The sequence below is a fragment of the Lagopus leucura genome, unplaced genomic scaffold, assembly GCF_019238085.1.
Source record: "Lagopus leucura isolate 7727_CA_CO unplaced genomic scaffold, USGS_WTPT01 Super-Scaffold_100024, whole genome shotgun sequence".
Taxonomy (NCBI): domain Eukaryota; kingdom Metazoa; phylum Chordata; class Aves; order Galliformes; family Phasianidae; genus Lagopus; species Lagopus leucura.
The window spans coordinates 6,315,830-6,340,014 of NW_024962276.1; the positions used below are offsets into that span (position 1 = coordinate 6,315,830).

Sequence of the window (24,185 nt, forward strand, 5' to 3'; positions counted from 1 at the left end):
GAACAGCGTGTAAAAACCCTGATGTAGATCCATTGCTTTGGGGTAAAAAGTGCTTTTCCACAACTGTTAACCTTTGTTTACATGATTATACCAGCCTCCCCACGAGCGGAGCTCCGCTTATCCCCAAATAATAAATAAACCAAACCGGTGCAGGCAGGTTCAGGACCCAGGCAGGGCTGGGGAGGACCTGAAGCACATGGGATAATTTCTATTCCCTCCACAAAATAAGCATTTAAATAGTATTTTTTCCCATGTGTTTTTCTTTTGCTTCAGCTTTGGATCCCCAGAAAGCTTTCCTTCCCACAGGTTTTTCTTCCCGAGTTTGTTTTAAAAAAGCAACTGCAGTTTCTTTTACTTTCTGTTTGCAACGGCCAGACCTGAGGTCGAACATCAGTGCAGTTTTGTGGCATCCAGTGGTGCTCAGCCAACAGGCAGGAGGTAACGATCCCAGCAATTCTCTTTGCTCAGCCCCAGCTCTGGCTGCGTTTTGATGGCAAACACAGCATCCAGAGCAATGGAAAGGTGTTACTGGATAGGTGCTGTATTTCAGCCCCACTGCTGCATGCAGCCCCTTTGCTTTGGCGATTCCCTCAGGTTTTGGTGCGTTCTGCACTCTGTAGCCCCACACTCAGCCTCTCCAGCCCTGTGAGTAACACTCAGCTTTGGTAACCGTTATGTTTTGCCACTTCTTACGTCAGGGAACGTTACGTTGTGTGATAACCGTCCGCAGACGAAGTGCTGTCATGATTTATGAAATAGTTCTCTTTTTTTTTTTTTTTTTTTTTTCCCCAGCTCATCGCGGGGATTTTTCTCCGTGTGGCAACATCGCACGGCGGTGTCCCAACGCGCTTAGCAATACGGTGCGGGAGAAGCGCGGTGCTGAACGCCGGGGGGAACTTTCTGCTCGGGGCACCTGCGGGGCGGGCGGGGGCAGCGGCCGGGCGGAGCGGCGCGGCGCGGCGCGGAGAGGAGAGGAGAGGTGCGGGGGTGCCGGCCCGGGCCCGCCCGCCTCGGCCAATCGTGGCCGCTCCGCACACTCCCCGCCCCGCTCCGTTCGCCCCATGTGCAGAAATAGCCGCGGCGGCGGTTTCCGCAGGGAGCGGGGCGAGCGGGCGGCGGCGGAGCATCCCCGGGCGGAGCGGAGGGACCGTCCCGTCCCGTCCCGTCCCTTTCCGTCCCGATCCATCCCGTCCCGACCGGCCCCGATGGCCCCGCGGCGGCCGGGCCCCGCGGTGGAGGGCGGGCGGTGATCGCTGCCGGCGAAGCTCGGATGCCCCCCGGGGGGCGGGGGCTGCGGGCAGCGGGGGGCCGAGGCGCGGGGCTCGGCGCGCCCCTGCGGCCCCCCACGGCCCCATCGGTGGGGCCGGACATGGGAATTGGGCTCCGGGAGCCGCTGCCCCGTGGCCTGCCGGTACCTGTGGCGGAAAGTCCCTTCTGCTTGTGAACCTTTCGAGCTCCTCGCCCTGGGCTCTCGCCATGAACACTATGAAAACCACCTACATCATGCTGGAGCTCATCATCGCCGTGCTGTCCATCGCTGGCAACGTCCTGGTGTGCTGGGCCGTGGCCATCAACAGCACCTTGAAGAACGCGACCAACTATTTCCTGGTGTCTCTGGCGGTGGCTGATATCGCCGTGGGCTTGCTGGCAATCCCCTTTGCCATCACCATCAGCATTGGCTTCCAGGTGGATTTTCACAGCTGCCTCTTCTTCGCCTGCTTCGTGCTGGTGCTGACCCAAAGCTCCATCTTCAGCCTGCTGGCAGTGGCCATCGACCGGTACCTGGCCATCAAGATCCCCCTGAGGTAAGAGTCCTCACACCTTGCAGCTGCCCCATCCCACCTGATTCGTGGGAACTTCCTCTCTCTCACAATACCATGTGGTCTGCTGCCCAAAGGTGATGATAGTGAAAGTGTCAGTGATTTGCCGTCACTTGCTCTGGGATCAGGTTGTCAGTGTCCCATCTCTTACTCAGAGATACAATTGCGGGCTCAGTTTCTGGAAGTTATTTGCCTTGGGTGGGTTGGCAGCGGCTCCACAGCAGTGCGGTAGTGAGGGACAGCTCCAGCTCATCTATGGAGGTATTCGTACAGCCCCCATTCCTGTGGTATCTGGGCTTCTCTGGGTCATTGAGCATAAGAGCAGCTGTGCAGGCTGCTCCCAGCCGGGGTCGTGATACCTTCAGCAAGGCTGAAATAGAGCCCTAGGATCTGCTATGACACTGTGCATGCTTCACGTCGTTAACATGGACTAGAGCTAACGAGGCTTTTTCCAGGTTTTAGAGGGGATGTAATGAATAGAAAGTGCAGTTTGTTGCAGCAAGTGTTGGGTGCTGTAAGTGCGTTTCTGTACTCACACATGGGCCTGTTCCTTCCGAGTGTGCACACCAGGAAATATCAGGAGCTGTCAGCTCTGCAGCGTGCTGTGAGGGGAGAACAGCAGGGGGGTCAGAAACCACTGTGTGGTTTTCAGAAACACGCAGTTCATGTTTTTATCCAAGCGTGGTTTCAAGGCCAGGAATTGGCTTCCTTCTAATTCATTGCAATGCACTGGGAAAATGTGTGAAATATATTTTACAAGTGCTAAGTGCACCAAAACCCCAGAGTGTGTAACATGACTGACCTGAGTCTATCAGCCTGCTCTCCTGTCTCCACTGTCCCTCCCCCAGAACAGACATCGATGCAGCCCCGTAAGCCCCAGGAGCACTGGGACTGCCAGCAGTGTTGGTATGGTCAGGGCAGCTCTGGCACAGGGACCTCAGCTGAACCACGCCAGCTGCAGCTTTCCTGGGCTCTGCTCACCTCTAGCTCCTCTGCACCACTGATGAATTCATCCTAAAGTGACTTAGAGGACCCCACCCACCCACCCTCTTCTGGCACCTTGCAGCACAGAACTCCCACATGTGGGGCAAATTTTAATTAGTCATCGGGCAGACAATAAAACTGGGTGATGGAATTGCATGTATCCTGAGTGGCTGTGTGTCACCAGAGCGTGGAAATTCCATAGGATACGGAGTGTTGTACGGGGGCAGCAGGGCTCAGCTCTGGCTCTGGCTGCTGAACTCCCAGCCTCCAGCACAGGACTCTGTCTGTCTGGGCAATGCTTCTGTGCCTGATCCATCTGTTGGCACTGAGGCTCTTGGAGTGGGCTTTGACAGCACAGAGCCCCTCCGGGTAGGGTGAAAGCAGTATAACCCCATTACAAGGATGGGAACAGGGCAGTGCCTCAGCAGCAGCAGGTTTAGAGACTGTGCTGAAAGGCTGTGTTTGTGCAGCACAGGTTGGTGCCCAGCTGCAGCCTGCATCGCCTGAGCTCAGCACACCTCATTCCCTCTGGTAACCTGTGTGGGGATGCTGAGGACGGAGCCTGACGCATAATTCAGTATTATTTAAGGGATGTTTCAGCCCACAGAGGCCAGGCAGGGCTGTGGGCAGGGCCGTGCGTTGCAGCCAAGCTTGTAATGGATTTTTCAGTTCTTTGGCTGAACCAAGAAATCCCATGGGAGAAGAGGCAAATTACTTCAGTATGACTGAAACAGCAGTGGCTGGGGGTGGCAGAGAAACATAGGGTCCCAACCGACTGTGCAGATCACATTTGGGTTCCTTGGCCCTTCTGCTGCTGCTTTCTGAAATGGAGGCACATAGGAAGCAGCTGATGGGCCCCCACCTAGAGTGCAGCAAAACAACTGTTTTGTTGAATCTCACACCGGTTCTTTGGAACCCTCCCTCGTCTGGCTAAAAATATTTGCTTAATTTGGCCACAAAGTCATGAATTCTTTCTGTCCCTTGAAACTCTATTTTTTATTTGTTTGTTTCACAAATTTACTATTTCCTGAGGAGCCCCCTGCACCATTCCTGCATGTGTGGCCACAGCCCTGAGCCCCTTCCCAGCTCCTTTCTCCCCAGGACACACAGCTTTTGGCTGCCCCTTGTCCTGCTGTCCCTATGCCCATCAGTGCTGCCCTGCAGTGCCTCTAAGTCCCCTGCCCATCCCATTGGTGACCAGCACTATTACTGCTGGTTTATAACCTCAGCACGCAGCAGGCCAGAAGTGTGCCCAGTGCAGGGGGGAAATAGCAGCTATTTTTAGGTGTGAGCAGTCTGATTTCCTAAAATATGTCCCAATTTTTTCTATTTTTCCTGCACCTCAGGGGTCATTTCCCTCCCTGGCAAAAACCAAAATCCCGACAGGATGTGAATTGTCCCCAGGACCTCTGCACTTCTGGAGCAGCTGTGGGGGCAGCAGGGATGTCAGGGAGCACACAGCTGCTTCCAGGCTGTGGTTTGGGGCATGGAGCTGGGCTGAGCCAGGAACCGGAGCCTTGGGATTGTCCAGGGCTTCTTTCAGCTCAGGTCAGCTCAATCTGTTATAAAAACCCCAATATTGTGTTAATTTTTGTGCTGTCTCTCAGGGCCGTGCTGCCCTGACCCTGATGGCAGTCACTCTGCAGTGGGATGTGAGGCTCCAGCGGAGCTTCATGCAGGGTCAGTGCTGCCAGCTGTGCTGTCCCCATCTGCTCCCAGAGCCTGCCGAAGGCCGGCGGGGCTCAGGGAATTTGCACGCGCCAAAGAGCGGATTATCCCCCTGTAATCCCACTGATGACTTCGGGCCTGCCATGAGCCACAAATAACCCACATCCTGCATTGTGTTCCTGGGGTGTGGCTGTGCCCTGCGAGCACCGTCTGGTGCTGGGAAAGCAATCAGGTGCTGAGGAGCAGGGGAGCTGCTGTACCCCCGTTCTGCAGGGGACAAGGGACAGCGATGGCCACATCCTCACCCTGCGCTGCTGAGGGCCCTGGTGCCTGCTGTGCTACACAAGAAGTGATCTCACTGCCACCCACCACCTTGCCCTTATCCGCTATCTGCGTGCACAGGGCTCCCATGCGTGGGAGGGGTTGCACCAGTGCCCTATACACGGGTTTGCACCGACACAGCCGCAGCTCCTATCTCCCTTCTGCACCACAAGGCGTGCCTGGGGACTGGGAACGAGAGAAATCCTCATCCCCAGGCATGGAGGGGCTGATAGCAACACCCCCAAGATGGCTGGGAGGGTGCTGAAGCCGGGCTGAAGGATGCTGCAATGCCAACTGCCGCCCATGGGCACACAGTCGGCACAGCGCTCACTGTTGGCTGCCCTCACTGTGCCCCCCAGCCCCGTATACCCGGCAGGAAGGCTGAGAGCATGAGCGGGGGATGCTGCTGCCTTCCCATGTGCACAATAGGGACAGATGCAGGAGGAAGTGATTTGTCTGCCACTGGATGCGGACGCGCGCAGATGTCCGGCTTCCTCGGCCGATGCTGTAACGCCGATCAGATTTCTCATTCTCGCCGCCAACTCCTTCCTGGTTGGACAGCACTGCTTTCTCCTTTTCTTTTTTTCTTTCTTCCCTCTAAAGTGCAATTTATGATTCATTTAAAATGTCCTGCCAGGGTGTGCTGTTTGGTGTGTGATCTCAAGCAGCACAACAGCACTGGTGCTGAAAAAAAGGGAGTGTGATGCAAAGTACAGCTGCAAGTGGATGACAGGGACACAATGCTTGGCAGCCAGAAGGCCCTCACCCTTGTGAATGGAGGTGTCTGTGTGTTTTTCTTCACACTTAAAATAGAAACATGTAAATTATCACCACGTGTTTGTATCAGAGCACCTGCATAGGATGAGTTCTGTGGCTCCCAGCTGCTTGTGTCCCTGCAGCCGGCACTGGGCACAGGCAGATGGGGAGGACGCAGCACAGCACTGCAGGCACGGCCCCAACCAGGGACCCAAAGGGCAGGACAGGGGCTGGGATGCTCCTGGCTCTGCTTTGCAGCAGGCACTGATATCCCTGTCGGGCTGCTTGGAGCAGCAGCCTCACAGCACTCTGTCATTAGAGGAATTCCTCCTGATTAGAAAGGTAACGCTGCAACTTCAGCAGTGTGTTCTGTACACAAGAGGAGCATTTAAACACTCAATAGCTCCATGTGGCTTTCACACCTCTGGTGTCAGTACAACTATTTGAGAACAGGTACCAATGATAAGGTGGCACTGGTGCTCCTCCAGTGTGCAATGGGCAGCAGCAGGCGGGAGCTGAGTAATTAGCAGTCTGACACTGATTAGGCCAGGAAAGAGACTGTGCCTGCCTGTGTGAAGGGAACTAATGCATTGCTGGGTTATTTAATCTCAATAAATCATTTTAAAATATTCCGCTGTTATTTACATTAAAGCAGCACTTGATGCCTTTTGGCAGAAGCATAGAGGAGATTCAATATTCGTTGTCCATTAATTGAGCAGACTTCAGCGAGTAAATTTACTTTAATTGTTTCTTGCCTAATAATATTAAGCCTAAAAGAGCAAAGGAGAGATTTAGTGGTGCATTCAGAGCTGTGGAAATGCGTCGGCTCCCCACTGCCTGCTCACGCTGTGTGTGCATGGGGATGAGCTCGGCCTTGCAGTTGCCATTGCCATTGCTGCTGTTGCCGTTGGTTTATGGTGGCTCGAGGCTCTGACCTTGCCAAGATTTCTGGGGTTTTGCTTCTAATCAAACCAAGTTTCAGAGCAGGTTGAGCTCCTGAAAGCAGGCACGGGGCTTTGAAAAAAAAGGGCTGGGCCTCACAGCTGCCCCCTCTGATAACTTCTCAGCTGAAGCAGTGCTGGATAATGAGGAGAGGAAGGTGCAGGGCACCCAGACCTGCCCTGAGAGCTCCATTGGTGTGTGTGTAGCCGTGCAGGGCTGCTGCCTGCGGCCGTGGCTCCCAGCAGGGGATGGCCGCGTGCGCACGGAGGCGACGGCAGCGTGATTCAGATGCACAGCTGTGGGTCTGTGGGAATCCAACCCTCCCCTGCCTCACGGGCCGGAAGAAAATAAGAACAAGCGTTCTTAGGAAAGGAGGAGCAGAGTAATGGAGCCAGAGTAAACAAGCACTGAGAGGAGGGTGTGGGAAGGGGGGACACGTATGTCAGCCAGTGGATGCTAGCTGGCAGTGGACGGGACAATAATGGGTTTCTCATGTTGTCTTTCTGGCACTCACTGAGCTCTTTGTATCCCCAAAAAGAGAACTGAGCAGCGCTTTGATGCTGCTGTCTGTTCTAATTGCACCCAACTCGCCTGCCCTTCCTGCTATTCTCACTGCTCTGGGCAACTGGGCTTGGGGGAGCAATTGGCTTTCCTAACTCAGGATTTGGCATAAGGAGAGGTGTAGGGCAACACATGGCTCTGTGCCCCTCAGTACCACACCAGCTTGACCCTCTGCCATGGCTGAAATTTTTTATAACTCATGAGAACCTGAGGAAAGCATGTGCTCAGAAATCCAGCTTTATGCAACCACACAGGAGCAGCCCTGGTGGCCGGAGGAAGCTGTCCACATTGATGGGAGGGCAGGAGGAGGGAGAAGAGCCCAGTGTTCCTGGCTCCCTGCTCCATGCCTGGATGCAAGTCTCGGAATAGAGACACAACCCCTGGCTTCTAAATCTGAGCAATCCATCATTAGCAGATGCTGGCTCGGAGCAGTCTCCCAGGGTGTTTGTTATCCAGCCACAACAGACTTGCGTGGGCTGCAGCCTGGCATGTGTAAGCCAGCGATCGCCCTGTTTGGGAAGCTAATAAGATCTGTGGTTTCCAGAGACACGGATACTTCCCACGTTACTGTATGAGGTAGCACAGGGACAGACATCACACTACTGCACTGTGGCAATCTCCAGTCAGCCAGCATTGCTGCAAGCCTAAGAACAGCCCAAACTGAAGCAAGCTGCCCGTTGTACAGAGGCTGTAAGACCATGTGGTGATGTTGGTTAGGTTTTAGCTGCCCAGTACAGCGTACAAGTAAGAGCCAGCAGCAGCTCAGCCCTGCAGGTCAGGTAGCCCATCAGCATGCTGGAGCATGCCTGTGCTGGGAGCCAGGTGCTGGCTGCAGTGCTTTGTGCCCTCCTGGTGGGTTAGGCTCACACAATGACAAAGCCTTGTTCAGAACTCTCAGTCCTTACCTCCAGCTGAAGGCAGTGCTGGGCACCCCTCAGGAGCAGTACGTGACTCAGCTCCCCAGATCCCCTCATGTGGGCACAGAGGTGAGATTTTGTACCCTGGGGCCATCACAGAGGTGAGGTTCCTGTGGGTACACGTGGGGCTTTTGTGGCCTCCACCAAAATGCTAATGACTTGAACTGCAGGGAAGTCACGAGCACTCCTTTAATTAATGGCTCTGTCCTGGTTCTGGTGCTGCAGGTACAACAGCCTGGTGACCGGCAAGCGGGCGCGAGGACTCATCGCTGTGCTGTGGCTCCTGTCCTTTGTGATCGGGCTGACCCCGCTGATGGGCTGGAACAAAGCCATGAGCGGTTGTCCCAACTCCACCAACGAGACAGGGGCTGACCACGGGGCAGGGCACCACGGCTGCTTCATCTCGTGTCTCTTTGAGAATGTGGTGACTATGAGCTACATGGTGTACTTCAACTTCTTCGGCTGCGTGCTGCTTCCGCTCATCATCATGCTGGGAATCTACATCAAGATCTTCATGGTAGCCTGCAAGCAGCTGCATCAAATTGAGCTGATGGGCAACTCCAGGACCACTCTGCAGAAGGAGGTCCATGCAGCCAAGTCTCTGGCCATCATCGTAGGACTTTTTGCCTTCTGTTGGCTGCCCCTGCATATCTTGAACTGCATCACTCATTTCAACGAGGAGTTCTCCAAGTCCAAGCCAGAGTGGGTGATGTATATGGCTATCATCCTCTCACATGCCAACTCGGTCATCAACCCCATCATCTACGCCTACAGGATCAGGGACTTCCGCTACACCTTCCGCAAGATCATTTCCAAGATCCTCTGCAAGACGGACGACTTCCCCAAGTGCGCCACCGACAACAACCAGCACCTGACCGTCACCAACATGAACGCTCCGGCCGCCTCGGTGACCATATGACCTCGCACGTCCCGCTCCCAGCCTGTCCCCAGCGCTACCCTCCCTGTGCCTATGTGAACAGATACAGCCGGCTCGATGGGAGCGCTCAGCAATGACCACTATGCAGTTCCGCAGCTGTATTTTTATGTTTGTAATTTATGTGGTGCCTCCTAGGGGGATAACCTGACCAGGGAGACTGAGTGCAGTTCACCCTCTACTGTTAACCAGGTTGCGTGAGCGCTGATGACCGTGCTGTGCTTCCTTGCCAGGTCAGGTGCTGACTGTGGAAGTCCCACCTGCTGGGGGTGTTTCCCCAGTTGTGCTGCTCATGTCAAGTCCTCGGATCTTTATTTTAATTAATGTTATTGTTTTTTAATGTTTGATAGGAGTTATAGTTTAGTGTCTGTTTTTTTTGGGTTGTTCATACTTGACAGCACTTTGGTAATACTCTAATTATTCCATCAATTGTTTGATGCAGCTAGTATTCTCTGATGGGAAAAAGTCTTAGCCCAGTTGCTGGTGTGAAACCTGATTGTGTTCCAGGCTCTGAGGGACACGACTGTGCTGACAGCAAACAGATCACACCTGGCCATATTTTTGGCCTCAGAATGAGAGCCCTACTCACTAAAACAGAGAACTTTAGGGAAAGGGCTGCCTGAAGTTTTAGAACAGCAGTTTTATCGCCTTTAAGTCACTTTGTTCTATAGTGCATACTAACTTGTGCAGCTGAACGCATCAGGTTTGATTTCTCGTTATTGAAATGCAGAAGGCAGATATGCCCCAGCAGTCATGGCTGCTCTGCTCTGAAGCCACCGAGGGCCATGGAAACACAGGACCTTTTTTATTTACTTTCAGTTACTTCAAGTGCTCACCTCACCCAGAGGCCAGTTTGCTGGAAGTGGTGGATTCAGCTCCTGTAAGGCAGTTGAACCATCAAAGCCAGCCACAAAGCTTGGTGAAGCACCAGTGAGCTCTGACGGGGTCTGTGCAATGCCCACATTTGGCTCATTATCTTGGCATTTCCAAGATGAATCTGAACAGTTAAAGCTAGTCTGAAGGATCTTTTTTACTATCTCCATTCAGCTTTGTTGCATCTGCCTTGGTCATGATCCAGCTAACACATGTAGCCACCTCCTGCCATTTAGGCAGGCTTTGGCTCTCCTTTTAGTCCTTCCCTTTACTATTATCTCTGGCTGTGTTCCTTCCTTTAATCATGGCTAGAAACAAGTAGAGTTTCACCTGCACGTCTGGCAGAGTTGCAAAGTGGTTGCAAGCCACATTTATCCTTACAGCAAAGAATTCAATCCCTCCCCTCATGCAGGCTGAAAAAGAACCAAACTCTTAACAGCACAGAGCAGAGACAGAGCCAGTCCCAGGACACTGCCTGCGTGTGACAGCACTGCAGAGTGGCACTCACTACTGCTACCTTTCATATGCCACTTACGAGCCAGAAGTCCATAGACAGACAGGTTGTTTCCTTTGTGTGAATGTGCTACCAAGTAATTAGCCATTGATAACTGTGGCCTGGGTCACCACAGCATTGAGGCACACAAAGTGCCTTCCTGGATCTGAGCCAAAGTCATTTCAAGGAAAAATACAAACAGGACACCCTCTCACCCCTCCTCAGAAAAAGCTCTGAACATTACTATAAAAATGTGAAGTGAAAATAGCAGAGGACCCTTCTGTAGAGTGTAGCTGTGGACCCTCCGCTATCACTCTTTACTGCTCTGATGTACATAGGATGGATGTGTTTTCCTCACGTTGCTCGGATTTTGTATTTGCCATAACTTTGTTATTTACATACAGAATGCTTAATCTACCACCTACACAAGCTGGCTCAGCCTGTGTGCAGTCGTTTTGTGCAGTGTTGTGTTCACATGGCGCATCATACAAATCCACACTACCTGGAGAGGAGGCCAGCCTCAGAGCAGGACCAGCAGTCACAGAACTGGTTCCTGAGAGATCCAAGACCTGCTTCAAACATCTTCAGAAATCCCAAGAATAGCTTAATGAAACTGAAGTCAGCACAGGCTTCTTACCATTTATTATGTATCAGTGCAAAGCTGCTAATTAAGTCATACTTGATTACAGCACAAGAATAAGCCTACCAGCCGCAATGGACATTTGACAGCCATGTAGACAAGAAAAATGCTGGCTATGCAGCCAGGAGGTACATAGAAATCACATGTGCATGTGATCTGAGTCCTTCATCCTTCATCCTCTTCCTCAGTCAGTAAGATGCTTGTGAGCTGCTCCTCAGAGACAGTCAGCTCCTGACAGGCTCCCATGGCCTGGCTGAGGTAGACAGCAAGTATATGTTTGCACTGCAAATAACAGCATGGAAAAGTTAACAGCAAGAGCAACACAGAACTGTCATGCTATACCTGGAAGCCACAGCAAACCACCCAGGCCAGAATGTACCTAATGAAGTTCTCAGCTTGCAGGAACACGGCTCCCTCTTGTCACACCAAGCCCTGGCACAGCCTGCAGCCCCAGTTTGCCCAGGTCAGCCTTCCTAGGCTCAGCGGGGAGAGATCAGCATGGCCATCTCCCCTGCTCCCTGCTCCCCACGTTAAGGCAGACAGCTTACCAGAAGGCTCTCGCTCTTCTGCAGTACAGTGAAACCAAAAGCGGGACACGTGCAGAAGTGGCAGGAACTGTAGCAGGTGTAGAGTTTGCCTGAGCTCCCAAGGACCTGAAATAAATGCAGTCAGAGGGTAGGAGGAACTCAGGATGAGTGCTCGGTATAATCTGTCTGATCTCAGCCTGTATCTGCCCCAATGTCCTCTCTCCCCAGAGACTCAGAGCACGCAGCAGGAAAGCAGGGGCCACAATACAAAAGGGGCTTCAAACACTGCAGAGATCCACACTGAGCTCGAAGCTCCTCAGCTTTCCATGCCTCTGTACACTTTTCTCCCTGCAGAGAAACACTCCTGTACGTACACCCATGCTCCCAACAGACCTCAGATCCTGACTTGTCTGGGGGAAAAGGGCAGTGCCACAAAGCACTAAGCCCCATCCCAATTGCCTGGCTTCTCTCCAGCCATCCTCTTCCCTGTACTGGTAGACACTGGATGGTCAAAGATGACCAAAACTCTTTGTCGCAAATTCACATGGGTGAATTCAGGGCCACTGATGACAGTGGGACTGAGGGTGAACAGCAGTAAGCACTTGCACTGAGGCTTTTTCTAACCAGCTCCAGGAACTGGAGGCTGCTGTTCTGTTCCCAGAACAGCTGCAGCCGCTGGAATCCAGATTTGTCTGAATAAACAGAGTCCAAGTCTCCAGAGAAGAAGCCTCCCTGCTTCATCTCTGGTTTGGGAACAGCACTGCCTCGTTTTACCACATGCAGCTCCTCCACAGGGCTGGTGCTGAGGCATATTCCCTCCATACCTTAAATGCAAAGATTAAATTAATGAAGGAAAAAGTGCAGTTCTGCAAAGTTTTGCTCTCCTCCAGGAGGTATCAAACATTCTTACATCACTCCAGAAGAACATCATCCCTCACACTGTGTTTGCAAAAGGAGCCTTCCCCCATCCCCTGCATTTCACTGCAGCCCTGGCCCTGCAGGAGTTGTCTGCAGGTTGGAGCTCTCCCACAGAAATGCCTTTGCCTCCTATCCCTCATCACTCCTGGCAGATCATGACATGAGATCCACATCATTATTTCAGGGGAAATCAGGCTTTTTACAGAGCCTGGCCTTTACCCCGGGCCTTCCTTATACTCCAGGCTGTTTGTTTCACTTGTAATAACTTTATCATCTTTGATTTTTGTTTTTCAAGATGAAGTGTTCTGATGCTGCTTTTTCTTCAGAAGTGTTTTCCTTCGGGGGGGGGGAAAAGGGGGAAATCACAGACTGCCAGATTTGGGCTGAGCTTAGAGAACCCCCATTCTGATCTAGATGGCAAGAATACAGCTTCTGCCTAATAAGGCAGGAATCTAATCTCCAAAAAACAAGAGGAAAAGGTGCTGTTTCTGCTCCGCTGTAGTCAAGTCAGGCGCTGAGGGACTTTCTTCGCCCTGAGATGCTGTGAGATTTCCTCCTGTGCTCTCAACTCCAGGTGCCTGCTGGATGCAGAGAGAGGAAAAATCACCTCAGAGGTGCCCCTGCCTGTGTGTGGGGATGCAGGAGAGCCAGCTCTGCCCCTGTGGCAGCTAGTGCTGCCCTCTCTGTACTGCTAGGCAGCACCACGTTCTGTGCCACGACCTGCTGCTCTAATCCTCATGATGGGACAGGCTGCCACAGAATTCTAGGAAATCAATTTTCAAAGACATATTTAAGAAGAAAGCAGGATGTGAGCAACGGAAGTGATGGCTGGCAGCAGGGTGAGAGCACAGATTCTCTCCCTGCTGCCTTCACTCCTGCAGATCACAGCTTTTTCACAATTTAGGCAGAGCCAACGTGTGCCCCGACTGCTGCTCACCCCGTAACGTCCAGCATGCTCCAACACCAGCCAGCAGCAGCTGCTCTGCAGCAGGTCAGCCGTATCCCTGACCAGGAATACACAGGGCTGGCTCTAGCCTGCAGTGTAGGCAGATATTATACAAGCCCTTCTAGGATGATTACCAACTGTGAAGTAACAGCCTTTGAATACCCAGTCAGTGCCATCCCTGTATTAAGTAGCAAGAGCTACTTTTTTTTTTTTAATGCCTGGGCATTGAAAGACAAATCAATTTTCACTCCAATGAGGGCTTTTTCTACTCCCATCTCAGTTCCTGAGGGCAAAAGCTGTCTACACTACAAACTACAAGCAGCCTTTAAGCTTGTCTGAGCAGAGGCATTTTCCCCTGAAGCAGTGCCCGAGATGTGCTGGGTGATATGGAACACAAATAGCATTTCAGTCTGTGAAGTATCAAGATCTCAGATTTGGCTATGAGGACCCGGAGGAGTTTCACAACAGCACCAACCTTATGGCCACAACAAACAGAGCTCCCCGGATCCAGCTGCCAGTGAAGGCACATTCCAGCTCAACCACATCTGGGCGCAGCCAGGAGGGCAGAGCTTTCAGGGCAGTGAGATGGATGTGTGCAGGCAGTCACAGACGTCCCCCAGCCCCCACTGCACTGGGCGTGCTTCTCTGCAGAGGGAGAAGTGCACGCAGCTGGGATCTGCACCACACACAGACACGAGCTGAGGGCCAATGACATTACCCAGCCACCATGTGTCCCACTCAGAGCTTCAGTTTCTACAGCCCCAGCCTGCACTCCTGTCAGAGCTTCAGCTAGTGGCCCTGGGGAAGGCTCTGCTCTGTTTCTGCATCTCAGACAGATGTGCTGAGGAAGAATTTTGCAATAGGACCGGCCTCACGCCTCCAGAGAAAATAGCTTTTCAAATTCTTCTCTAAATGAACTCAGAGTGGCCTTAATCAGCAGGGTGAAGAGCAATGCTGCTCTGAAGCAGCACAGCTGTGGGCAGGGAGCATTTCCTGCAGGCCATGGATCAGCCCGGAGGATGCAGACACATACCTGGCTGATGCTGGACACCCACACCACAACCACAGTGCCAGGCTGAAGGCCAGGCTTGTCTTGCTTTAGCTCCAGGTGACCGGCCCTGATCAACCTGCCCAAGGGCTCCTCCTCTGCTAGGGAACCTCCACCTGCAGAGGCAGGAGGACAGCACTTCTCTCACTGGCTCTTTTTTAGCATGCAGCAGTTAGGCTCCTGCTGCAGTACACGCTGCTTGAGGCAGCACACGTTAAGAACAGCCCTGTCCAGAGCAGAACAGGCTGTCAGGGCAGAATGTGGCACATCAAAACCCTCCCATCATGCTCCTCTGATCTCCCCCATCTCAAGAGGCTTCCTCCATCCAGGAATGAGTATTAAGCTTCTTGAGATTCAGATAACTCCGTCACGATGCAGAAAAGCCAAGGGTACGTGAGCATACATTCGGGCTCCTCGAGATGACCAGAGGCTCTAAGTGGCTCCCTTTGTCCTCCACACAAAAAGGGGGAAGTGATGACTGCACATCCCTGCCTGCCACACTCTTACTTTAGCCCACGAGGCCTGACAAAGCTCTGCACAGAGAATGTGACCATTTTCTGCTGACATATTCAACTGAGAAACAGTAAAAAAAGAACAACCTTTAAGCATTCAATTACTGAGGCAGCTGCTTCTTAGGCTTTACCAAAAACCCACAGGCAAGCCCTCATCTCAGATTAAAGCCTGCGTTCTTGAATCCTGAATCTTGAATGTGTGTTTATGAATCATGCTTCTTTAGAGGAGCAGATGTCCTCTCCAAGCTCCCAGAAGAGATGAAGATTCCATGTGCAAAGTAAGCAATGCAAGCTCTGAACACATGAGAAATATTTGTTTCGTTACCCAGGCCCAGTTTCCCAGCAAAGGTTTAAAGAAGTGCCAATGACTTTTCCTTCAGCTGAGAAGCCCCAGCTGCCCTCCAGTCCTGTGCTGTACAAGGAGCTTCATCTTCAGGACTAAGATGAGCTCTTCGGTCTGTACTGCCATTTCATGAAGATGCTTCTGTGATTCACAGACTTGACTACAGTGAACCAGAATGAAAGCCACAGGCTTGGCCTTCACTGCTTCCTTCCAGGCAGCAAGGATCCTATTGGAGGTCACTGGTATCAGAGACACTGAGGATTTGGAGTGCAACGAGGAAAGAAACGCAGTGACTGCAGATAACACTTCATTGTGTGCAGTTCGTCAGGAGGAAGAACTGCCTTTGCTGGATAGGATGAAAATAAGGCAGCAAAATCAGCAAATCCTGGAAAACCTCCCTCTGACCCTAAAGCTCACAAACAAATCAGAAACCGTCTCTAGCCAGGAGCTGTAAAGGAAACTGTAGGGCAACATGCTGTTCTCATTCCATCCCGTGGCTACTGCTCTCCAGTAGCTCTTGAGGGTTTGTAAGGCAGACACTGACTCTGTGTTTGTCTGATTAGTCAGTAGTTGAGCAAAATGTCAGCTGGAAACATCAGAAAGTGAAACTGGGGAGAAAGACAGTGTGCTTACCTGATAGGCAGTCCTTCCACTCGGGGACACGACTCGGGTGACAGAACGGTGATCCACCAAATCCAAAGCTGGGACAGCAGATGGGCCAAATATGAACTTCAGCCTGAAAGAAAAAGCATCTCTGTTTAGGTCATGCCACAAAAGGAGATCACCTGACCTAGTTCAATCCACAGGACTTAGCCCTGTAGAGGCCTATAGCCAAAGGGGCCCTTTGCATCCCCAAATCCCACCAGTTACAGCTCCACTATCCACCAAACAACGTGTCCATTTGCCATTCTCAGCTTTGCTGGCTTTCACCACTGTCTGCCAACCCTGCCTCTGAGACAGCCCAGATGACAGCCTTGCTCCTGGAAGACACATCTCTGCAAATCCCAGTGCAGATTTAATTACAAGGCATTTTTAGGATTTTTTTTCCCCCCCCCATGGAACATGCAGTGGTTCCTGTCCTGAACCAAAATGAGACAAAGTGCATCAGAGACACAGCAGCGAGATTTGTACCTCAGCCTCTGACTGTGAGGCAGCGTTAGCCATGTAGGTGAGAAGAACATCTGATAAGCTGCATGTCAAACCCAGACAGCTGTACCTCTAGCCTATTGTCCAGACAGCTCATGAGCCTGACATTATTGTAGAGCTGCACATCCAGCTGCTCCAAGAGCATTCCAAAGAGCCCAGGGGCAGCTGAGATAATCCTTACAGACCTTTTATTCACTGAGGAAAAAAATGTGCAGTCTAGATTAGTTGCAAAGGTAACCAACAAGAGAATCAGCAGCCATGAAACAACAGTACAAAACATGAGCAGGAGAAAGGAGAGGAACACTTCAAACAGTGCCAAAGAGCTGAGGCACAGCCGTCCCAACAGCGTGACTGACCTATGAGGCTGAGTCAACCTCACTGCTGACAAGCCAAGCAGACAGATTGATTCCAGGAAGAGCAAAACTTCACTTGTACAAAGTCGAGGCACAAGGACTGGCCCCACTTGAAGGGCTGAGCAGCGATGGGTGGGGGAACGTCAACGTTAGACATTCCTTAGCGATTAGGTTTGGGAATAGAAGGGGGCTGAGTTCAATGAGTTTCAGTAACTCAGTTTGAGGGAATTCTTTTTTCACGTATATAATTTGATCAGTCTAACAGGAAATAAGCAAGGGGAATGCCTGAAGGAAACTGAAGTTCTTTAGATATTTGGAAGAGATTCAGAAGTGAAATCAGAACACTTCAGATCCCTTGGTTATAGAAAACTGATGGGAATTCAGCTGCCAAGAGTTACCACCCCAGTGTTACTAAACTTAACGAGGGAATTTCTCTTAACTTTTATGACAAGAAGGAAGCAAAAAGTTGAGAGTTGTCAAATGTAATCCCACGCTTCAAAAGCCACTGTGGTCCAGAAGGCCTCAGCACACACCTCCCCAAAGGCAGACCTCACAACTGTTATATTAAGTAACTTCACACCCAAAATTAGTAAGGCCTGAAGAGTTCCTGGTGATCTCCTCCCCTGGCTAACCTACAGCAGGCAGGAACACAAAGTTAAATAGGATTTGAAAGAAAAGCTTTTCTCACTGTAGTGGTGCCTTCTCTCTACCTCTGTCACCAATCAGTGAGGACTGGAACAGAGTTCTTGGGTCTGCCTGGGTACGACTTATTCACAGGCTTCAATCAGTGCACGGGTGTTGAAGCCAACCTAGGAATTCCTACAGAAGAAACCTCTCAAGGCAATCTTCAAAGCAACAATTCCCTGGTACAGAGGGATGGAAAGTTCAACTTTCCCTTTCCATCACACATATGTATGACTCAAACGCAGGAGGGGATGGCAGGAAGCTGCTGTGCTCACAGTGACAGGAACATAGAGGAGATACATTGCTCCAGTGGCATGAATCACCAAACAGCCTGCTGCCACAGAAAACTCGTGACGGATCTGAAGGTGGACTCAGAGCTCAGGTTAAACATCCTGGGTTTCTGCATGTTTTATCCACCCAAATCAGTGCACATCATCACAGGAAATTCAGTGATACATTTCACAAATGTGGAAAAACCCTTGAGATATCCTCATTCCTGCTACAGGCAATGAACACTCAGCAACTCTGCATGAGAAGCGTTACACAGGGAAAAAGAGCAGTGCTGCACTGACAACGGGTTACCAGCTGTCCTTTGGCAGAACTTGGACAAGAAGCAAAGCAGAAGATACTCACCCCAGCAGCAGGTCATCAGGCACTGAAACAAAAAGGGTGATTTTGTTAGTGTGAGCCATTGCAAGAAACTTCATCCCAGGGAAGAGAGGCTCTCCCTCATCTGCCCCCAGGGGCCTCACCAAGTGCAGCCCTTCCAGCCCTGAGCCTCCCACGTCCTCCTCTGAGACCAGACCCACAGCAGCACTGTCTCTTCCCAAAACACGTGTAATAAACCCCACATCTCTCTCTGCCACTTTAAGAAGCTGGTTAAAAATACGTACATTGTTTTCCCTGAAGCTCTCTTGGCACCAGCCGAGAACTCTGTGGCATTCTAACTTTAAGTGTGTTGTTCTTTTCCCAGCATGGTCTTTGAGGGCCCTGCTAGTTTATAGCTCTTACTACAGTACACAGAAACATAACATTCTCATGTATTGGAACTTCTTGTTAAGATGGAAAATTGCACTTAGGAAAAGCAGTCTGTATAATCAATGGATATCAAGATGTTACAATCACAATATAAACAAGAGAGCTAGGCAAAGTGGACTATGATAACATGAGAGAATAAATGGAAGGCTTACCCTTATGCTGGGCTCACCACAAAACACCAGAAGGAGGGGTCTCCAGATGAGACCCTTCCCCACTGCAGCCAGCTCTTCAATAGGTCTAGGAGGAGCCAGGCTCCACCCCTTCCTGCAGCACAGGTGAATTGCCTTCAGCTGTGCTCCTCTGGCTGGCTCATGGCTCGCCTCAGGTGATCAATCAGAGGTTCAGGCTGTGACTCAGCAGTTCCCATACAGTCTCTTTTAGCTAGCAGCTTACACTGATCAGCCAATCTGCTATTTCTGTTATCACTAGCAGGACACAGCGTACATCTCAGTACTCTGCTACAAGACTATCGGTCTCCTAACTTTTAAAGCCCTTTCTTCCAACAATTCAAAATATTTTCTCTGACTTCATGCTGTTGGTTTGACTTTTCCAACTTTCTTCTGATTTTATTCTCCAAGGAGGCTGACCAGCTTCCTCCCGCGGTCACATCCCAGCACACAGCTTTGGGTGCTGTAGGGAAAAGTGGACTTTGAAAGGAACTCTGACTTTTTCCTTGTTTACAGAGGGATTTATAAACTTCTTTAAAAAGTCACATGCACGTTTTGGATCTCCTCTAACCTGACAAGAGCCACACAAGTGCAACAAAAAGCAGTTGAGGTGGCCACCCTGTTTTGATATGAAGTCTTTGTTCCTTCTGCACTCCAATGCAGTACTCAGCCAGACTTCCCTGATCATTTATTTGGTCAGTTTCAGCACAGCTAAAAGCACTCCTTGCACAGACACTTTCCTTAGGACTTTTTTTAGCGACAAAGACTAATATTCTTTCAGCACAGACCGCAGAACTGTGTCAGTAACCCAGAATGCAAGGAAGGTAACAGTTCTGAACTGGCTGCTGGAACAGACCAAGGTTGGCTTGTGCCTTCTTCCTTTAAGCAATAGGAAAGCAGCTCTTTGCCATGCGATGGCCGACGCTGTACCCTCTGCTGGTCACTGATGAAACACGACCAAGTTTAGGAAGATTTCCCTTTCAACTCTGGTTTTGAGTCCATAAAAAGGAGCACCGTGTAGGCATGACAAAAAGCCCCATGGAAGCATGGAAACGGTCATCCCTCACACACAGCCACCCGCACTGCCAGCTCTGGGCAGGCAGAATTTCCCTAAGTGCCGTGTTGGAAAGCATCCAACCAGGTGTTATTTTTTTTAAAGGGGTGCTGCTCCTCATTATCTCTACTTCAGAGCCCTTTGTGTTGATTCCAGGCAGGGACGCAAAGGCTGGGAACAGCCCAAATAACAGCGAGGGCCACGGCTGTGTGACGGTGTGCAAAAGACGCAGATGAGGGCAGGGCACCGACGCTGCTACGGAGGCTGTGCCAGCACCCGGGCAGCAGGGACGGCTCTGCTGCTCCTTACGTACCGTGGGAGGTCTCCCGAAAAGCCTTCCTGATCTCCTTCAGAAGCTCTTCTGCCACCGCCGGCAAGGTGCCGTCCATCCCACAGCGCTGCCCAGCGGACTGGGGGCGAGACAGAGGAGATCAGGAGGCGGTGGGAAGCCATTAAGGTCATTTTGTCAGGGCAGCGCTTCGTCCCAGCCCGACACGAGGCCAAGGAAAAGGCATCCGGCCGAACCCGAGCTGCGCGCCGGGCGCTTCTCGGCAGGAAGGGCTTCGCGAGGCGCGGGGTCTTTCAGGCGGGCCTTTCGGACGCCGCACGCATAAACGCACCGCGGGGGGAGAGCGGAGGGGGCAGGAAGAGGCCCAGGCCCGGGGCGGCCCCGGGAGCCCGGGGGTCTCTGGGGAGCGCCGGCAGCTGCCAGATCCCGGCAGCGGGAACCGAGCCGGAGCCATTCGGGGCCAGGGCCTACCTGCGGCCGCGTTGCCATGGCAACGGAGCGCGCCGCTCCGGTGACGCGGGGACTCCTGTCACGTGACGAGGGTGAGCTCTTAAAGGGCCCGCGCCCAGGGAAGATGCTGGCGGCGGCGCTGCCGCGGGCTCTGTGCCGCTCGGCCTGGCGCTGCCCTGCGGGGCTCGCGCGACCCCGGCCCGCCTGGCACGGCAGGGCCCGGCAGGAGCGGGGCGGCAATGGCGGCGGCGCGGGGTTCTCCAGGTGGCGGTGGGCTCGGCCGGGCGGGGCTGCGCTGGCCTTCCTTGGAGGTGAGGCGCGGCGGGCCGCGGGCGGGCTGGGCCGGACCGGGCCAGGCGGCGGTCACCTCTGGCCCGCAGCATTCTCCATCTTTCCCAGGGACGACGGCGAGGAGGACGGCGAGGACGCCATTATCCTCCTACTGAAGAAGGCCAAGGTGAGGCTCTGAGCGCGGCGGAAATGGCGGCCGTGCGGTGACAGCTTTCTCCCGCCGGGTGGGCACGGAGCCCCGCAGGGGAGGGCCGAGTAAAGGGGTTCCGCCGCTCCGTGCCGCTCTCTGCCCGCAGCTCAGCTCCATGAAGGGCGAACTGGATGAGGCCGATCGACTGCTGCATCGAGCGCTGCGCCTGGCGCAGCAGGCCGACAACAGGAGGGCCATCATCTACACGTACAGCACGGTAACCAGCCGGGGCGGCGAGCCGTGGGAGCCCGGAACCGCTGCGGAGCTCCAGCGCTGTCTGTCTTTTCCAGATGGCAAACGTGGCCTTCATGCAGGGACAGCTGGACAACGTGAGTGGGTCTGGCAGCCGCTGGTTTTCCTGTCGGATGGGCCGACAGCTGAGAGCTGGGATCTGTAAAGCAGAACATTCAGCCTGCGGTCTCGCGGTGCTGCTGAAAACAAAGCTTTCCCAGCTGGGCGTTGGGCTCCAACATCCAAGGGAAGGATTATTTCTTACTATTGAACGCCACAATCCTCGGCTCGAGGAGAACCTAGGAAAGCACTGCAGAGCCCCAGCTGGGATAAGTTTGTGGGCACCGTGGGGGTCCTGACCAGCGGGCGGTCGCACCGGACTCTGGTTGGCCTTTGACTTCTCACCACTCTTGATAATAATTGTGGCAATACGAATGCCAGAGTTTGAGGCAGATTCCTCCTAGCAGTCTTCCTTTGTAGGGATGTGTTGTCCTCATCCTCCAGTGATTCTTCAACATTCTCATTTCAGGCAGAAAAGCTCTACAAAGCAACGATGAGCTACTTGCTTGCAGGAGACATGAAGGAGGTGGGTTCTTTTGGTTAAGGCTTTTCACTGGGAGCATGAAGTGCTGTGCTCAATTCTTTGGTCTGTTTGGTGCGATGCTCTGCCTCTACTGGTACCTGGCAGCAGTAGCTGTGAGCCTGCCAGCTTTTCAGGAATGTCCTTTAATGGAAAGCTGCTCTGGAAACAGGATGGGCACATTGAAGGACTTAAGTTTGTTCTCTGGCAAAGTAACGGTTCTCCTGGGAAGGTGCAGGAGGAGTAACAGTTGCGTTGTGTGTCCTGGCAGGATGACAATGCAATCCTTGAGATGTCCCTCAAGCTGGCCAGTATCTATGCTGCTCAGAAACAGTGAGTTCTCTGCTAAAGGCATGTTTGGCTTTAATCTCAGCTTCACAGTGGTAATGGTGGCCAAGCAGAGGTTTGTGCCTCTAAGAACAGAGTGCCTAAGGAAGCTTTGATATGATAAGATACCATCATATGAAAGTTCTGACATATTTGCCTGCTCACCATCGTGCAGCAGCGATTGCTGTAACGACCCACCCAGCTTAGGGCAGAAGCAGCCATAGAGGCCACAATGCTCTAGCCTTAAATCCCCACCTCGCAACACATGCTTTTGAATGTAGTTGGTGTTTGGTGATTTGTAGTTTCTTTTTTTCCACAAAAGAGAGAGCACTGGGGGGGCAGCCTCTGTGGGCCTTTTTTTTTTTTTTTAATGGGGCTCCTTCCTCCCTCTTGGGTCCCTTTGCACATGGGTCAGAAGGGTGCGCACCATAATCCAGGAGCATTGAAGGCAAGAATGGAGGGGTAAAGTCTTATAGGATAAGGAAAGCATTCGCATCCATCCCTCTAGGGATGGAAGAAGCCTTGCACTGCTGAGCTGTTGTACATTGCAGGCACAAATTAGCCCTGGCTGGCTATGAGTTCTGCATCCTGACCTTAGAGGAGAAGATTGCCAAGCAAAAGGACTTGCCTGAGGATGTCTTGCCAGGTGAGAGTGCCTCAACTGCCAAAGGCTTCTTTCATTATCTTTTCCCTGTTCCTCTGTCCTTGCCTAAGCACCATCTTCATGCCGGTCCATTGTCTTCATGCTGCTTGGTTTTCCAGCTCTCATAGGAGCAGGTGAACTCATGCTTCATGTTGCAGTGTTCACTTCTACTTCCTCTCTATTTGCAGCTGAAGAAAAAGCCAACACTCGTCTCCTGCTGGGGATGAGCCTGGACTCCTACGCTCGCTATCTGGTAGACATTAACCAGCTCTCAGTGGCCCAAAAAATGTATGAGAAGGCTCTGCAGATATCAAGTGAAGTTCAGGGAGAGACTCATCCACAGGTAATGTGTACAATGGGAGTCAGACTAGTAAGGAAGGAAAGGCACAACGGCTGTGAGGGATGGAATGGGGGAGGGCAGTAGCCTTAAAAGCAGCTTTGCTGGCAGTGAATATAGACAGCACTGTTCTGCTGGTAACAGGGAGCACGTGTCACGTTAATATACAGGTACTTCCTTACCAAAAGCTTCTCTGGGAAGCACTTTTATTAGCGTAACATATGAATGGGGGGCTGCTGTAGGCTCAAAGTTCTACACAAGTTTTGCTCTGAGGATTCCTTTCCTGTCCTGCTGCAGACTGTGGTCCTCATGAATGACTTAGCAACTGTGCTGGATGCTCAAGGGCACTATGATGAGGCATACTCTCATGTGAAGAGGGCAGCTGAGCTGGCAAAGGAGACACAACACCCTGAGGAGCACATGGTGCTGAATAACCTGGCAGCAATTCTGATGCACAAAAGTAAGTGAATGAATGTCCAGTGTCTGTCACTTCTGTGCATTCCTGTTTCTAGTTTAATTCGTGGGCCTGCTGACTTGGGGTAGGCAACTTGTGTTGCATTCAAACCAGTCAGCTGCTGGAAGGTCTGGTCCAAGGTGAACCAGAATGTCACCCACAGGGACCTCGTTTGCCTTGTCCTGTACACAGTAGCTGTTCCAAAAAGGACAGAAGGCATTTGTGATTTGTTTTAGAGACCTTGATGCTGAAGCAGCACCTTGACACGTCATTATAGTTGCTATCTGGCTTCCCCAGTTGGTGGCAGATACTGAATGTTTTCCAAATCACACCAGTTCTAGAAGTGTTCCAGGTGCTCCTTTACTTGCCCTCTGCGTGTGGGGGATGTGGTTGGTTAGAGCCACTTTATTGTTCTCTTCTCACAGAAGACTTTCTGCAAGCAAAACAAGTGTATAAAGCAGCTCTGAAACAGGCAGAACAGAAAGGAGATGCTGATTCTGTCCGGCACATCCAGGAAGAATTAGCTGAACTGGCCAAGAGGAGAAAAGGCTCTCAGTGAGTTTGGCCAAAGAGTCCAACAGCAGCAATGGTGGGTGAATACAGGCAGCCTGGGACTAGTTTGGTACAATTCTCCAAAGGAGCAGCAACTGGAAACAGAGGAGCAGCTCTCCTTAAGGAGAGCTTAGTAAGAAGGGCTGTTATTGCCTAACTGTTAAGCCCAAAATAAAGTTCTGAAATCTTAATAGTA

The 24,185-nt window shown here is 52.0% G+C and overlaps 3 protein-coding genes across 5 annotated transcripts; 2 read left to right on the forward strand and 1 right to left on the reverse strand.

Moving 5' to 3' along the window:
• Positions 1 to 1,334: 1,334 nt before the first annotated feature.
• ADORA2B (adenosine A2b receptor) lies at positions 1,335 to 10,702 on the forward strand. Its single transcript, XM_042879888.1, has 2 exons — positions 1,335 to 1,805; positions 8,195 to 10,702. Exons 1-2 carry the CDS (start codon positions 1,477 to 1,479, stop codon positions 8,886 to 8,888), a joined length of 1,023 nt encoding a protein of 340 aa, XP_042735822.1. The 5' UTR covers positions 1,335 to 1,476; the 3' UTR covers positions 8,889 to 10,702.
• A 186-nt stretch (positions 10,703 to 10,888) lies between these two features.
• Positions 10,889 to 20,538, reverse strand: ZSWIM7 (zinc finger SWIM-type containing 7). Of its 2 annotated transcripts, none has more exons than XM_042879892.1 (6): positions 20,406 to 20,526; positions 19,959 to 20,055; positions 18,020 to 18,041; positions 15,837 to 15,939; positions 11,458 to 11,562; positions 10,889 to 11,191 (listed from the first exon to the last, which is right to left on the reverse strand). In XM_042879892.1, exons 1-6 carry the CDS (start codon positions 20,421 to 20,423, stop codon positions 11,075 to 11,077), a joined length of 462 nt encoding a protein of 153 aa, XP_042735826.1. In that variant the 5' UTR covers positions 20,424 to 20,526; the 3' UTR covers positions 10,889 to 11,074. The 2 variants fall into 2 exon arrangements, with proteins under 2 accessions (XP_042735826.1, XP_042735827.1); XM_042879893.1 differs by lacking the exon at positions 10,889 to 11,191 and adding an exon at positions 11,202 to 11,351 and having other exon boundaries at positions 20,406 to 20,538.
• TTC19 (tetratricopeptide repeat domain 19) lies at positions 20,459 to 24,185 on the forward strand. Of its 2 annotated transcripts, none has more exons than XM_042879886.1 (10): positions 20,459 to 20,476; positions 20,784 to 20,841; positions 20,972 to 21,082; positions 21,156 to 21,194; positions 21,626 to 21,682; positions 21,948 to 22,009; positions 22,555 to 22,649; positions 22,835 to 22,989; positions 23,281 to 23,443; positions 23,863 to 24,185. In XM_042879886.1, exons 3-10 carry the CDS (start codon positions 20,981 to 20,983, stop codon positions 23,994 to 23,996), a joined length of 807 nt encoding a protein of 268 aa, XP_042735820.1. In that variant the 5' UTR covers positions 20,459 to 20,476; positions 20,784 to 20,841; positions 20,972 to 20,980; the 3' UTR covers positions 23,997 to 24,185. The 2 variants fall into 2 exon arrangements, with proteins under 2 accessions (XP_042735820.1, XP_042735819.1); XM_042879885.1 differs by lacking the exon at positions 20,459 to 20,476 and adding an exon at positions 20,509 to 20,695 and having other exon boundaries at positions 20,765 to 20,841.

Excerpts from the sequence above, each read along its gene's own strand:
- ADORA2B (XM_042879888.1), top strand. The coding sequence starts at position 1,477 with ATGAACACTATGAAAACCACCTACATCATGCTGGAGCTCATCATCGCC. Across the intron at positions 1,806-8,194 it reads GCCATCAAGATCCCCCTGAG|GTACAACAGCCTGGTGACCG; the intron begins GTAAGAGTCCTC and ends CTGGTGCTGCAG.
- ZSWIM7 (XM_042879892.1), bottom strand. Across the intron at positions 15,940-18,019 it reads CCTGATGACCTGCTGCTGGG|GCTGAAGTTCATATTTGGCC; the intron begins GTGAGTATCTTC and ends TTTTTCTTTCAG. Across the intron at positions 11,192-11,457 it reads AGAAGAGCGAGAGCCTTCTG|TGCAAACATATACTTGCTGT; the intron begins GTAAGCTGTCTG and ends TGTTATTTGCAG.
- TTC19 (XM_042879885.1), top strand. The coding sequence starts at position 20,509 with ATGCTGGCGGCGGCGCTGCCGCGGGCTCTGTGCCGCTCGGCCTGGCGC. Across the intron at positions 22,650-22,834 it reads GCCTGAGGATGTCTTGCCAG|CTGAAGAAAAAGCCAACACT; the intron begins GTGAGAGTGCCT and ends CTCTATTTGCAG. Across the intron at positions 22,990-23,280 it reads AGGGAGAGACTCATCCACAG|ACTGTGGTCCTCATGAATGA; the intron begins GTAATGTGTACA and ends GTCCTGCTGCAG.